This window comes from Erinaceus europaeus, chromosome 5, assembly GCF_950295315.1.
Source record: "Erinaceus europaeus chromosome 5, mEriEur2.1, whole genome shotgun sequence".
In the NCBI taxonomy this organism is placed as follows: Eukaryota; Metazoa; Chordata; class Mammalia; order Eulipotyphla; family Erinaceidae; genus Erinaceus; species Erinaceus europaeus.
In genome coordinates, this window is record NC_080166.1 from 122,455,039 (window position 1) to 122,471,473 (window position 16,435).

Consider the following 16,435-nt stretch of genomic DNA (forward strand, 5'->3'; position numbering starts at 1 on the left):
ACTGGAATTAAACCTTAACTTCTGCCTTTTCACAAAATTTTGATGCTTGCTTTTTTTTTTTTTTTTTGCCTCCAGGGTTATCACTGGGAGCTCAGTGCCTGCAATACAAATCCACTGCTCCTCATGGCCATCTTTTTTCTATTGTTGTTGTTGTTTCTATTGTTGTTGTTGCTATTGCTGTTACAGTTATTATTGTTGCTGTTGTTGTTGGATAGGACAGAGAGAAATCAAGAGAGGAGGGAAAGACAGAGATGGGGAGAGAAAGACACCTGCAGACCTGCTTCACCACTTGTGAAGCGGACCTCCCTGCAGGTGGGAAGCCAGGGGCTTGAACTGGGATCCTTCCATGTGTGCTTAAGCCAGTGCACTACCACCTGGCTCCCGATTGCTCTATTTTTTTTCGTAATCAGTAAGAAAGAGAAATGTTTAGGCACAGTGAGTTAAGCATACATGGCACAGAGCACAAGGACTGGAGTAAGGATCCCAGTTTGAGCCCCTAGCTCCCCACCTGCAGGGGGTGGGTGTCGCTTCATGGGCGGTGAAGCAGGTCTGTAGGTGTCTAGCTTTCTCTCCTCCTCTCTCAATGAAGCAGGTCTGCAGGTGTCTAGCTTTCTCTCCTCCTCTCTCAATTTCTCTCTGTCCTACCCAATAACAACAACAACAGCTATAACAACAATAACAAACACAACAAGGGCAGTAAAATGGGAAAAATAGCCTCCAGGAGCAGTAGATTCATAGAGCTGGCACCAAGCCCAAACGATAACCCTGGAGGCAAAAAAAAAAAAAAAGTGATCACAAGTGTACAGAAAACAGTAAGAGTTGCCAGAATTGGGGAATAGAGGAGAGGGGAGATAAAACTATTGATTAAAATTCTCAAGCCAAATGCCTTTACCTGTTTGCACAAGTGGGAATGTCATGGTTGTTTCTTTGGTCAAATTCAAAATATGCTCATTATCCATCTATTCAAGGGTCAACTTGATAAAGAAATGCAAGTCTCCAACAACAACAAAACAAAAAAAAAAAGGACAACAAAATGGAATAAATAAATAAATAAATATTAAAAAAGAAAATAAATGCAAGTCTTAGGCTGGACATGTGGATCAACCTGTCAACGCCCATGTTCAACAGGGAAGCAATTACAGAAGCCAGACCTTCCCTTTTTTTTTAATATTTATTTATTTATTTTCCCTTTTGTTGCCCTTGCTGCTTTTTATTGTTGTTGTGGTTATTATTGTTGTTATGACCTTCCCTCTTTTGCATCCCATAATGATCCTGGGTCCATACTCCCAGAAAGATAGAGGAGAGCTATCAGGGGAGGGGATGGGATACAGAGTTCTGGTGGTAGAAACTGTGTGGAACTGTACACCTTTTATCCTATGGTCTTATCAATATTTTCATTTTATAAATAAAAATAAAAAGAAGAAAAAAGAAGAACTGCAAGTCTCAGGGCCGGGTGGTGGCATACCTGGTTGAGCACACATGTTGCAATGCACAAAGACCGGGTTTGAGCCCTTGGTCCCCACCTGCAAGGGGAAAGCTTTGCGAGTAGTAAAGCAGGGCTCCAGGTGTCTCTGTCTCTCTCCCTTCTCTATCACCCCCGTCCCTCTCAATTTCTGACTGTCCCTATCCAATAAATAAATAAAGATAAAAAATAAATGTAAATCTCTTCTCAACATCTGCTGTTTCCTTAGAAACACCTAGTACAAAACAGGCCCAAAGCTGACATTCTTTCTGTTTCTAAAAATACATATCGAAGGGAGCCAGGCAGTAGCACAGCGGGTTAAGCGCATATGGTGCAAAGCACAAGGACTGGCAAAAGATCCCAGTTTGAGCCCCCGGCTCCCCACCTGCAGGGGAGTCACTTCACAAGTAATGAAGCAGGTCTGCAGGTGTCTATCTTTCTCTCCCCTCTCTGTCTTCCCATCCTCTCTCGATTTCTCTCTGTCCTATCCAGCAACGACACCAATAACAACAATAATAATAACAAAGATAAACAACAATGGCAACAATAACCCTCCAGGAACAGTGGATTCGTAACCCCAGCAATAACCCTGAAGGCAAAAAAAAAAAAAAAAAAGAAATCTCAAGAAAACTCATACAGCCACTGGCTACCTGAAACGTACGGTGCCCAATTCCCCTGTTAATATTTTCATCTACAGGATGCCTCAAAAGTCACTAAAAGAATCTTCTGTGACCTTAGTAAAGGACTCTCTATGCTATAAAATGCAAGTTCAGAAAATATAGTGCCTGATTTAAAGATTAGCCAAGTGTGTTTGTCTATTAGTTAAAGACTAAAGGTAACTATGTGAGATGTTAATTACCTTGGCTATAATAATTACCTCACTACATATGTGCGCATATCAAATCATGTTGTAAAACAAAATACATCCAATCTTTATTAAAATAAATATATAAACAGATATTTAAAAAAAAAAAAGCAGTACACACAGAAGAAAAGACAGTTAACTTTTCCTTTTCTGCCATTACTGAGGCTTCATTGTTCTGGGTCAATTTTCTGTATGAGAGAGAAAGTGACAGAGACAGAGAGAGATATCAGAGTACCAAAGCTTCCCCCCCACCAGGATCAAAGCACCTCCTGCAGAGAATCCGGGACTCAAACCTGGGTTACACCCAGCAAAGCAGATGTCCTCCCAGGTGAGCTATCTTACCAGCTCACTGGCACTGGTATTGTTCACTTGCCACCAGGGTTATTGCCGGAGCTCAGTGCCAGTGCCACCACCTGGTCTCCATTAAATTGTTTCTTTTTTTTTCTATTTTTTTTAATATAAGTATTTACACATTTTTGCATTTGCCCAACATATCTGTGCCAAGTCATATATGTAAAATCTGGCTTTTAAAGTAATGATCATAAGGAGGCTGGGCAGTAGGACAATGGGTTAAGCACAGATGGCGCAAAGCACAAGGACTGGCATAAGGATCCTGGTTCGAGCCCCCGGCTCCCCACCTGCAGGGGGGTCGTTTCACAAAAGGTGAAGCAGGTTTGCAGGTGTCTGTCCTTCTCTCTCCTTCTCTGTCTTCCCCTCCGCTCTCAATTTCTCTCTGTCCTATCCAACAACAATAACAACAAGGGCAACAACAATGGGGAAAATGGCCTCCAGAAGCAGTGGATTTGTAGTGCAGGCACCCACCAACCCCCAACAATAACCCTGGAAGCAAGGGGAAAAAAGTATATGAATCCACCGTTCCCAGAAGCCATTTTTCCTTTCTTTATATTTTTTCTGCTATTATTATTGATACGACAGAGAGAAATTGAGAGGAGAGGCGAAGATAGAGAGGGAAAGACCTTCAGCACTGTTTCACCACCTGTGAAACAACCCACACGCAGGTGGGGAGGAGGGCTTTAAACCTAGGTCCTTGCACGTGGTAATGTGTGCACTCTACCTGTGCACCACCAGGATCCTTTCTTTTTTTACCAGAGCACTGCTCAGCTCTGGCTTATGGTGGTGCAGGGGATTGAACCTGGGACTTTGGAGCCTTGGGAGTAAGAGTCTCTTTGCATAACCATTATGCTGTCTACCCCTGCTACCAAGATCCTTTCTTTAAACATGTAATATTCTGCTTAAAATACAGAAAAGGAAATTATAACCTTCATACAAAATGTTCACAATAGGGAAACAGAAATTAAAAAGTAGATTTATGGCTGCTTAGGGCTGGGAGAGGATAGAATAGGAAGATAATAATGGAAGCATAAGGAATTTCTTTTAAATTCCATGGAAAATGTTCTACAACTGACTTTGAAGAGCCAGTTGGTGATGTATCCAGTAAATCACACACCTTGCATGGGGGAAACTTCACAAGTAGTGAAGCAGTGCTATAAGTGTTCTTCCTTTTTTCCTCTCTCTCCACTCTTCTCACTATTTCTCCCTATTCTAGAAAAGGAAGAAAGGAAGGAAGAAAGAAAGAGAGGAAGGAAGGAAGGAAGGAAATAAAGGAAGGGAGAAAGGGAGGGAAATAAGGAAGGAAGGAAGGAAGGAAGGAAGGAAGGAAGGAAGGAAGGAAGGGAGGGAGGGAGGAGGGAGGGAAGGAAGGAAGGACGGAAGGAAGGAAGGAAGGAAGGAAGGAAGGAAGGAAGGAAGGAAATAAGGAAGGAAGGAAGACAACCACTGTGAACTGTGTAAATGTAGTGCAGGCACTGAGCCTCACCCTGGTGACAAAAAATAAATTCACTTATTAATTAATGTACTTAACTTTGATGATGGTTGTACAAGTCTGAATACACTAAAAACTTCCAAATTGTACATTTTAAGTTTTTTGGTTTTGTCTTCTATGAAAGAGAGAGATACTACGATACTTCCATGTAGTACCAGGGTTGACCCGGCTGCATATATATATGCAAGACTCAAGCCCCACTGAGTGAACTACCCCTCAGTCCCTACAATAATACTTAAAAGGAAATTTGATCATACACTTCAGCAAAAAGAAATCTTATTAGATGGACATACACACAACCTTATATATACATACACTCCAGTATTCCACTCGTTACTATACGTATCTAGAGAATAATTTTGTCCTCCTAAATTAGGATAAATGTCTCCTAAAATGTCAACACCTAAGAGAAAAAAGATGGTCTTATTTATTCATCCAAATGTAGTGACTTTAGTGATGAAAAACTACAATAAACCTACCATAGCTTCAGATCATATACTGTTGTTGTTTACAATATTAAGAGCAAAAGCAAGGTTTGAAGAGAGATTTATTCATAGGGCTGACACCCTACTAAAATCTCAAAGAATTTGGAATTGTCATATTGAGAATCTCCCTGTCATCCCAAGACCACAATCAACTCCATGGTGACTTCTCACGCCTACTCACCAGGCCCAGCTTCTTTCTTGAATACACTAATCCAAAAATTAACCCTTGCTCTTCAATTCCTGTTCTGAGTTGTACCACACTGCATCCCCTCAGCGTTCCCAGCCACCAGACAATTACCTCCAATCACTTTACTGAAGATGGCAGTTACCACAAAGGCAGGCACAAAGTAACTATTAGAATCAACAAGGCACCAAGCCAGTGAAGGGTGGAAAAGGAGCATGAGGGATTCTGTGCAGGAGAGGGTCAGCACCCAGGTGAAGAGCACCCAAAAGCAGCAGATGTCTGGCTTCTGTGGGAGAGCAGTAGCCTCATCTGTCCTACCTGCTCCCTTTTCCAGAAACACACATTTGAAGCAACAGTATGAGATAGTTAACTACACCAGGATCCCTGCTTCTAAGCAAAACCATTTCTAAAGAAAATTCATATTAAAAGAAGAAATCATTTATCAAATATGAAGTGAATTGTTTATGAACATATAGCAAACATTGGCAAGAAGAAAGGTCCTGTTTTTTAAAATCACTATTTTCATTAAAATTGAATTAAGCAAAATTAAAGTTCTAGTATAATGTGACCGAACCTTTTGTAACATGTTTAAACTATAATGCCAAGAAATTTAAAAATCACATAAACTACAAGTCATATCACCAAGTTGTGTTTGTTTTACACAAGTACTGCTCAGCTCTAGTTTCTGATGGTGCTGGAGATTAAACCTGGACATTGAGAGCCTCAGATATGAAGGTCTTTTGTATAACTATTCTGCTGTCTCCCCCAGCCCACCAAATAGTCAGTTGAAGGTCCGGAGGTAGAGCACAGTTCTTACCATGTAAGGAATCCCAGGTTTGCTCCCTTGCACCACACAGGAACACCACGGGATGGCATCAAGGGGAAGCCCCATGAATGGTGGAGTCATGTTGTAGAGTAGTGTGTCTGTCTCTGTTTCTATCTCTGTCTCTCTCTCTGAATATATCACTGAATTTATCTGGGGTTACCTACACATGATTTAAAAGTCCAGCACATTCACATATAAAATAAGACCATTTTCCCCTTTCAGATTTGATTTTTGGCAATCTCACTCGCTCACTGTCTCTCTGATTCCTTCTTTGTCTCTCTCTGAAATAATAAAAAGAAGAATGGAAGATCAACTTGGCAATACTAGAAACACACATGCTACACAAGGCCCTGGCACCATCAAAAGAAATAAATAAAATAATGAAAGAGTGGACAGTGGATGTAAAGTAAACATTCACTTTTTACTGCGATCTATTAAACATGTCTTATGTAAGTCAATGGTCCTGTTTTACTTTCTAAAGAAAACCCTGTCTTTAGGTAAGGCTGTTTGGAGATGGACTCACAATCTTACCTAAAGACAGAGTTTTGCAGAGCAGAAGTAATTTATCTGCATGCAAAGCTCTGTCAATTGTCTGTGGCCACAGTTACATTATTTAACATCTTTCTCAGTTTTTTTTTATTTTTTCTTTTTTTCCCTTTATTTGGGAGGATTACTGGTTTACAGTCAACACTGAAATACAGCAGTTTGTACATGTGTAACATTTCTCAGTTTTCTACATAACAATTCAACCCTCGCTAGGTCCTCTGTCATCATCATCAAGTTCCAGGACTTGAACCCTCCTCCCCCAGTCCCAGATTCCTTTACTTTGGTGCAAACCCAGTCCAAGTTCTTCTTTGAAAACACCACATTGTTAAAAAGCTATCTACTATTGTATTTCCTAGAACTGAGGACCACTGATGGAGGTGCTTAATACTGAGTGTAACTTATCAATAATGGAAGTTTGACAGTGCATATTAGCAATGTAAAATGTAAAACTCCTGGAGAAACGATATTGGAATCTTCAGGTGATCAGCAAATAATAAAATATTATTCCTTTAGAAAGTATTCAAAAAAGTGAAATACCGTATTTCTACTTTAATAGACTTTGCTACTAAAAAGACTCAATGTGTTTATCTTTATTTTGATTGAAAATCTCGTACTAATATTTATTTCAAGAAACGTGCTCTGAAAATAACTGTTCTTTTTTTTAAGCAAATTTATTTATGGAACTTACCCTCAAGTGATGAAGCTATTTATATTTTAGATCTTCCTCTTACCTATTTACATACTGTAATGATTATTGACTACTAAGGCCTTATTTTAGATCACTTCCACTGAGGATTTCAAAACACATCTGAGTTTAAATACACTTGAGAAAAGACGGCTCTTCCATTAATCTGAATGACATTGACTGTCACTTAATTTGTTAGTCTCCCAATATTTTCAGTAAAACATGAGTAATGTAAACTTCATAAGATTATTGGAAGACTAAATGAGAACTTATTTTTATGTGTATCAGCAACTTAATCAATATTTAACAAAATTTAATATTTTATTGGTATTTCTTTTTTTTTAATTTTTTATTTAAGAAAGGATTAATGAACAAAAACATAAGGTAGGAGGGGTACAACTCCACACAATTCCCACCACCCAATCTCCATAACCCACCCCCTCCCATGATAGCTTTCCCATTCTCTAGCCCTCTGGGAGCATGGACCCAGGGTCGTTGAGGGTTGCAGAAGGTAGAAGGTCTGGCTTCTGTAATTGCTTCCCCTCTCTCTCAGTTTTCTGATCTGAGGGTAATAACACCTTCTTCAAGAAACTATATAGATTTTTGCGACCAGAGAAGTGGCAAAATAGATGAGGCATTAGACTCATAAGCATGGGGGATCTCAAATATATATATATATATATATATGTGTGTGTGTGTGTGTGTGTGTATGTATATATATATATATATATATAGAGAGAGAGAGAGAGAGAGAGAGATGGAATTAAAAAGAGAGAGGCTAAATGAAGTTATAATGCTAAAACAACAGGAGGATCTAATACAGTAGACATCCAAAAGAGCAGACACTTAAAAGTAAGCCTCCGGGAGTTGTGCGGTAGCACAGCAGGTTAAGTGCACATGGCGCAAAGCTCAAGGACCAGAGTAAGGATCCCGGTTAGAACCCCCGGCTCCCCATCTGCAGGGGAGTCACTTCACAATCAGTGAAGCAGGTCTGCAGGTGTCCATCTCTCTTTCCCCCTCTCTGTCTTCCCCTCCTCTCTCCATTTCTCTCTGTCCTATCCAACAACAATGACATTAATAACAACAATAATAAAGAACAACAAGGGCAACAAAAGGGAATAAATTAAAAAATATTTTAAAAAGAAAAAAACGTAAGCCTCCATTCATCGTTCTAACTCTGGGCAAAGTTTCCCAGGGAGTCAAAGAACTCTTAAATGTTCAGGACTATTTAAAGACACATACAAGTACTTGTGACTTGTGGGATAACGTTATGAAGCACTTCTCCACATTATAGTCTGCAAACTGCTAGGGAAAGCTATCAATTGACCTCTAAAACAAGACTAGGGGGAATTCTTGGAAAGGAGCCCAGGAATGAAAAGATAAAAGACCACATCTTTGTCGTGGGAATTAGAATTAAAAAATAAATAAATAAATAAATAAATAAATAAATAAATAAATAAAAACTCTCCCCATGGCTGGCAGCCTAAACACAGAATAGATGCAAACGAAGAGAAACGTAAGGGTTGAATTCACAAGACCCAACTGTAAGTGCAGTATAGACTGCCAGGATCTAGGGGAGGGGGGAGGGGGGAGGGGAGTGGAAGGAACTGGAGGAAGCAGACAGGCGGGGAAAGGGGGGGGGGCAGGAAGAGGTGTAGGTATCCAGGTGCGTGGAAATGCCACCAAAGGGAAAATGAGCACCTTCTGGGCTGCGGATTTACTGCTTCTGGCCCCTTGGGGCTGCCTTCTCCTACCTGATGCGGTTGTCACGGAATTTGTTGAGATGCGCTTGGTTGAGGTAAATGGTGCGGGTCGGTATCTCCAGCTGGTCTCCAACAGATGTGGCCCGGGACATCTCATCATCCGCCTTCTTGTATCCCGAAGAATGAACAGGTCCTGCAGAGACAAGGCGCGGTCAGAAATCAACACAAAGAAGTCAGGCCGGGAACGCAGCCGCGAGCAGGGCTGCGGGCGGGCGGGGACTAGCCGGGGAAGGATGCTCTGGGCGATGCTGGGCCCGCCTTTGAACCTCCTCTCCCGGAGGAGACCCACCGCGCAGCTATCCGGCTCCTCCCCGCTCCAGTCGTGCCCCACCCCCGGCAGGTCCCTGGAGGCCTGAGGAGGGAGTCTCGCAGGAGAGCCTGGGCATTAATTGCCAGTCTCCTCCCAGCCCCGAGGTGCCAGGAAAGAGGGTGCACCCTGCATTAAGCCACCACAGAATGGGGTGGCGAGAGCACCTCCCTACGCTGCAAGAACGAACCCCCAGCCCTCTATGCACTGAACCTGCTCCACCGCGATCTTGAGCGGTCCTGGGCTCTCCTCCCTAGAGGACTCCAGTAACCTGCACCAGCAGCTCTTCCAATCCCGTTCTGTGGATGGTGCGTGATCGTTCATTTCACTGCTCCCGTTCTGTTACAGCGGTTCAGACGCAAGCACGCCTATCTACTCCAGATTAGATTGGAACCCTACAACCAAGTCTTTCTTGGGGCGGGTGGTGAGTCAACCCTCCCCAGAGTCTTCACTTATGGGGATGTCAGGAACTGGGCAGGTGGCACAGTGATGGAGTGCAGGACTTGCATGCACGAGACCCTTGGGTTTGATGTCCCGCACTGCCTGTGCCCCATGCTGTGCTCTTCTGTCTCTCATGGGGTAGATAGAACGTTCAAAAAATAATAAAGGGAGAATAATGGTATTTTCATCACTAAGCCTGTAGTATCCCCATCATGCACACACAGAAAGATCTTAACCCCATCTCCAACTACAAGGAAAGTTTCCCCATGGAAAGGGGAACCCACCCATAAAAATGGACCTTCAGGAGCTGAAGGATCACAAAAATATACTCTCCAAATGAGACCTTTTCTCTTTCTCCTTAAATACACATTCTAATAAGCCCTGTTTCCCACCTATTCAAGAAAAATATTACATGCTATTTACAAAACTGACATCTCATCCCAGTAAATACCTGCTTCACTGCCATAAGGGGCAATTGTAAAGTGAAAGTTTTCGCTATCTAAACTTACTAAGGTAATTATAATTTTTATATATACAATCCTTAGTCTAAGGTGAGGACAGGATGGCACTAAGATGTGAAATTGGTCATTGAGAGCCGATACACTATCCTGTATCAGCCAGGTCACAGACCTGGGGTGAGTCTCCAGCACCCTGGCACTTCCCCACCCCCATATATAAGCCAGGCCTTTTGTCTGCTTACCAGCAAGGGGCAGCACAGAGCAGGAGACTGACAGGGGCTCCTAGGGAAAGCATCCAGACTCAGAGGCTGGGCTTTAGAGTATTTGCTGATTATAAGGCAAATAGATAGAAGGTATTTTCCAAACTAACAGATATGAAATTGCTGCTTTTCTTCTAGTGTACATGTCCTGATTTGTTTTTCTCCCCAGCACCTGTCATTATTATCTGCCAATATTTCTTTATGTCTTGTGTTCCCTGGGCCAAGAACTGAAGCTCCAGCGCAGCAAGAGGGGATGTTTTGTTAGTGTGGTGACCTCAGCACCCAGAACAGTGAATAGCACATAATGGGCACTCATATTTGCTGGCTGAATAAGTCATTTTTACTTGGGTCTTATAAAGAGTGCCTTTGAATTCTCCAGGCAGATAAAACACATAGTCAGCACAGAGAGTTCACGCCCCATATACTATATACATTTGTGAGTCAAAAGCTAATTTACCTGGAATCCTTTATTTTTTTATCTATTTTTTAGATAGAGACAGAAAGATGAGAAGGGAGAAAAAGAGACACCTACAGCACTCCTTCAATATTATGGAGCTTTCCTCTGCAGGTGAGAACAGGGGCTTGAACCCAGGTCTAACATATGTGCATTCTAACATATGCGCTGCACCAGATGCACCACTGCTAGGCAGCACCTAGAAGCATTTAACTACAACAGCACATTCCCACCTGGGAGGGAGTGCTCATAGTGAAGTTCACGTGGCTGACCTCTGCAGACTCTGACTCCTCTCATCTACTAATGTTCTCAAGCTCCTTAAGCAATACTAATGTGGAGCCACAGTTGGTGGTCACTTGCTACATGCTTCTGGGAACACAAAATAAAGGTTCCAATCTTACTGCCAGAAATGCTAACCAACAGCCCTTACATCAGAAAAACAAGTGAAATAATAACTCTTAAACATGTAGCCTGGTAAAGCAACACTATCTCGATAAAGTGTGTTGAAAAAACAATGTTAAGCCATTGTACCCAGTTTATGACAAAGTGCTGAAAAGCAGGCTTGAAGACGCTAAGGCAGATCAGACTTCAGCTACATATCCTCCACTGCCCCTTTGGTGCTTAGTGTAGGGAGTTGATCAGAACAGACTTTGAAGACAGATAAGAGTCTTACAGCAAAGGACAGGTCTGCATTAGGATAGAGGAGGCATTCTGCGTAAGGGCAAGAAGAGTTTAAGCAAAGTTCTGCATACTAAAAATACACCAGAAGTCAAAAAAATAAATAAACAGTACTAAGAGTCCAAACTTGCAAAGAGTATCAAAATAAATAAATAAATAAAATAAAAGCCTACAGTAGAATGTGCATGACTTAAATACCAGCAAAGGAACTTGAACTCCATCCTGAAAGTTATACTAGGCCATAGAGGGTTTGTAAGCAGGTAAGAATGTCATCTGGGGTAGTTGAGTGGTAGCACAGCGGGCTAAGCTCAGGTGGTGCAAAGAACAAGGACTGGCATAAAGATTCTGGTTTGAGCCCCCGGCTTCCCACCTGCAAGGGAGTCGCTTCACAGGCAGAAAAGCAGGTCTGCAGGTTTTTATCTTTCTCTCCCCCTCTCTGTCTTCCCCTCCTCTCTCCAATTCTCTCTGTCCTATCCAACAACAACGACACCGATAACAACAACAGTAAAACAAGGGAAACCAAAGGGAATAAATAAATAAAATTTTTTTAATTCCTTAGTAAAAAAAGAATGTCATTTGGCTATGAAGTGCAAGTAGGAACAGAAAGAGGACAGAACAGATAGATAAGGAGAACAGGCAGGAAATTAATTTTACAATCTAGAAGCAAGATAATTAAAGTAAGAGTTAAATAGAGAATGGGGAAATTTTTTGAGCATGAAAAATATCTCAAAACTGCAAGACTTTTTCTTTAAATTATCTTTAGTTATTTATTGGATAGAAACAGCCATAAATTGAGAGGGGGAGGGGGTGGTAGAGAGAGAGAGAGAGAGACACCTAGACACCTGCAGCACTGCTTCACTACTTGCAAAGCTTTCCCACTGCAGGTGGGGATCAGGGGCTTGAACCAGGGTCCTTGTGCACTGTAATGTGTGCGTTCAACCAAGTACACCACCACCTTGCCCCAACAAGACTTTTTTTGGATTGAATATGTGGACTGGGGGAGAAAAAAGGAAAAAAAATAGATAATTTGAATATGAAGAGAATATTGGGGCCAAAAATAAAATAAAATGAGAAGCAGCATAAAAGAAATATGATGGAAATGATAGTTTTTCCAAATAAGAATTCACATGTTATATATAAAGTAGTGGGGGAAATACTGATACAAATAATTAACAGTAACAGGTACCTATTATGCATTGGGTCAGTTCATCTTCTATGCTACAACATAGAAGAATTCCAGGGTCAGACCTGGAATTTTATTCCAGGTAGCAATAGCTACCCTCCTCTGCCTCCAAAAATAAATAAATAAATAAATAAAAATAAGGCTCAGACCCCTTTTTCTGAGTATCTTCACCTTTACCCAACCTTACGTTGGAGACAAAGCTCATTAATTTCAAGATAACAGAAATCTTTTGGAAATGGAAACACTATACCATATATAGCAAAGTACATTATGGCTAGGGTTTCAAATGCAGACTCATGAGGTGACTCCTGAGTTAATGCATTTTGAAAATACCACCATACAAAATGACAAAGTATACTTGCAACTCCCCCACAGAAGCAAGCACAGTGTCAGCTGCTTAGTAGGAGTTCAATAAATACCTACTGAGAAAGAAATCAAAGTACATGGAGAAAATAATGAGAAACAAGAGTACCCAAGCGGACCAGTAATGAGTCTGCCTACTTTCCAGCAGAAATGCAGACGACGACAGTCAGTCAAGGATATGAAAACACGCAATCAGGGTTCAACTCCTGTCATCCTGAATAATGCCGAGCACACAGTAGGCAGTCAGTCTATCCTCCTGTCAAATGGATAAAGAGCTAGTCTGATGGAAACTTTGCAAACTAGCACTGAACCAAAGACTTCTCTGTCTGAACTATGAAACCTGGTCCTCCTATACATAGAGCAGAAAGCACAAGAGTCAAGTCTGTGTATTGCAATCCATTTCATTCATCATTTGCTCTCTGTGCAAAGGACGGCTACCTGATCCAAGCTGGATTACAAAGATTCTCTCTTCTGAGTACTTAGCATGGGACCTAGGTAAGATGCTCTCTACATGCACTCACACCCCATGTCTCCAGGTGGTCACAGGAGACAGGGAAGCTGGAGTGGGTTTTGTTTTGTTTTGTGGAGACAGACAAAGATGAAACTGCATAGAGAATCACGTAAGTTTCCGATTCTGTGTACAGTCCCCACCACCATAATGCCCCTGCTATGACTGGGTTCCATGAGGCACTCGAGAGTCGTTCTCTACATCACTTATAACCACAACTCCCAATCAATACATGACAGTTTTCTTGTGAAAACTATCTTTCATAATAAGACTGAGTAAGCACTGTGAAAGAGAAAAAGACAAATATCAACTCACATACAGATCACTCCAAGTGCCCATAGTATTAAGAGGTCTCTGGCATTGGTGCCCTTATATGTCACAACTCCAATCCCAAAGTTGAATCTGACAAGAAAGTTTTCACGGCAAAACTAGCTGGTCTTAGGGGCTGGGTGATAGCGCAGCGGGTTAAGCACACATGGCATGAAGGGCAAGAACCTATGTAAGGACCCAGTTCAAGCCCCGGTTCAAGCCCCAGTTCGAGCCCTGGTTTGAGCCCCGGTTCCAGCCCTGGGCTCCCCACCTGCAGGGGGGTTGCTTCACAAGCAGTGAAGCAGGTCTGCAGGTGTTTATCTTTCACTCCCTTTCTCTGTGTTCCCCTCCTCTCTTGATTTTGCTCTGTCCTATCCAACAACAACGACAAACAAAAGGGGAAAAATAACCCCCCAGGAGCAGTGGATTTGTAGTGTAGGCACTGAGCCTGAGCGATAACCCTGGAGGCAAAAAAAATAAAATAAAATAACCCTGGCTGGTTTGATTAATAGCCAGAAAGTGATTGGTGAAATAAATAAGAAACTCCTCTGGGTTGGACTGTTATGTGAAAACTGGGAAATGTTATGCATGGACAAACTATTGTATTTTACTGTCAACTATAAAGTATTAATCCCCCAATAAAAAAATTTTAAAAAGAAAGAAAAAAGAAGCTCCTCTTCCTGTCATAATTCCTGCTAAGGTTGGAGAAAAAAAAGAATTTAAGAAACACAAGTATGGGGAAACATGAAACCTACATGTGATAACAGTCTTGTAAATTAACATTTCTCAAATAATCTAAAAAAGAGAGAGAAAGAGATGTATATGATAAAGAATGCATGCCAGGAGAGTATGAAAAAAAGAACAGGTCATTAAAAATAAAATGGTAAGGGAGTTGGGTGTTAGCACATGGTGCAACCTGCGTAAGGATCCTGGTTCCAGGCCCTGGCTGCCCACCTACAAAGGGGTCACTTCACAGGTGGTGAAGCAGGTCTGCAGGTATCTATCTTTCTCTTCCCCTCTCTGTCTTCCCCTCCTTTCTGGATTTCTTTCTGTCCTATCCAGCAACAATGACAACAACAATAATAACAACAACAACAATGATGAGAAACAAGGGAAACAAAACGGCAAAAATAAATAAGAAACTCCTCTGGGTTGGACTGTTATGTGAAAACTGGGAAATGTTATGCATGGACAAACTATTGTATTTTATTGTCAACTATAAAGTATTAATCCCCCAATAAAATTTTTTTTAAAAGAAAGAAAAAAGAAGCTCCTCTTCCTGTCATAATTCCTGCTAAGGTTGGCCTGCAGGAGTGGTGGATTCATGGTACAAGTACCAAGCCCCAGCAAAATAGATAAATAAAAATTAATTAATTAGGGAGTCGGGCGGTAGCACAACAGGTTAAGCACACGTAGCGCAAAGTGCAAGGACCAGTGTAAGGATGCTGGTTCGAGCCCCCGGCTCCCCACCTGCAGGGGAGTCACTTCACAGGCGGTAAAGCATGTTTGCAAGTATCTATCTTTCTCTCCTCCTCTCTGTCTTCACCTCCTCTCTCAATTTCTCTCTGTCCTATCCAACAACAATGACATCAATCATAACTACAACAATAAAACAACAAGGGCAACAAAAGGGAATAAATAATAAATAAAAAATAATTAAATAAAATAATAAAATGGTATAAAAATGAGATACCATTTCACATTTGTGAGAATGTCATACCTTATAAAAGACAGCCAGAACTCCTACCTTCTGCTCCTCATAAACAACCTTGATCCATACTGCCAGTGGGGTAGAAGTAATAGGATACAGATAAGAGGACTCTGCACTCCAGCTCCATCAGCACCCAGAGAGAGAGAAGGAAAAGGAGAGGGGCATATGGAGGCAGCTACGATGTTATGAGTGGCTTAGAGGGGAAGAGAGGATTGAATCAGAAAAACAAGAGGCAACTATATATAAACGTGGACATACAGTTGTAGAGAAGATGGTTGGCCCATGTCTATAACTTTAGGGGAATTGTGGTGGACTGCAGTGGGAGAATGAAGATTCAGAACTCTAGTGGTTGGAATGGTGTGGATTCAAACCCATGTTGATATGTAAATCTTAATATAAATATAAAAATAAAATAAAATAAAAATAAGACAAACACCAACTGGTAGAGAGGCTGTAGGGGAAAAGGGACTCTCCTACACTGCTGGTGGGAATGTTAACAGGCCCAATCATTATAGAAAAGAGTCTGGAATATACCTAAAATAGACCTACTAGCTTTTTCCAAAACAGAGATCCCAAATCTTCATCTGCAATATTCCAGTCTTTAGGTTCAAGATTAGTCAACAATTTGCTCTGCTTTCTATCTTAACTCTTTTTCAGCCACCAGGTTCCAGATGCTACCATAATGCCAGCCAGACTTCCCTGGGCAGATGACCCCACCATTGTGTCCTGGTGCCCCACTTCCCCTAGGCTCTGCCCCACTAGGGAAAGAGACAGACAGGCTGGGAGTATGGATTGACCTGTCAACGCCCATGTTCAGTGGGGAAGTAATTATAGTAGCCAGACCTTCCACCTTCTGCACCCCATAATAACCCTGGGTCGCAGACGGTTAAAGAATAGGAAAGCTAAGAGTCGGGCAGTAGCACAGCGGCTTAAGCGCAGGTGGCACAAAGCACAAGGACGAGCATAAGGATCCCAGTTCGAGCCCCTGGCTCCCCACCTGCAGGGGAGTCGCTTCACACGTGGTGAAGCAGGTCTGTAGGTGTCTATCTTTGTCTCCCCCTTTCTGTCTTCCCCTCCTCTCTCCATTTCTCTCTGTCCTATCCA

General features: G+C 41.8%; 1 protein-coding gene across 4 annotated transcripts in view; it reads right to left on the reverse strand.

The window, feature by feature from the left end:
* ATP8A2 (ATPase phospholipid transporting 8A2) overlaps positions 1 to 16,435 on the reverse strand; it is a 641,523-nt gene that overhangs the window by 543,833 nt on the left and 81,255 nt on the right. For all 4 annotated transcript variants that reach the window (XM_060191722.1, XM_060191724.1, XM_060191721.1 and 1 more), the window contains exon 2: positions 8,651 to 8,792. In XM_060191722.1, coding sequence (XP_060047705.1) covers positions 8,651 to 8,751 — 101 coding nt within the window. In that variant the 5' untranslated portion in view covers positions 8,752 to 8,792. The remainder of the gene's footprint in view (positions 1 to 8,650; positions 8,793 to 16,435) is intronic.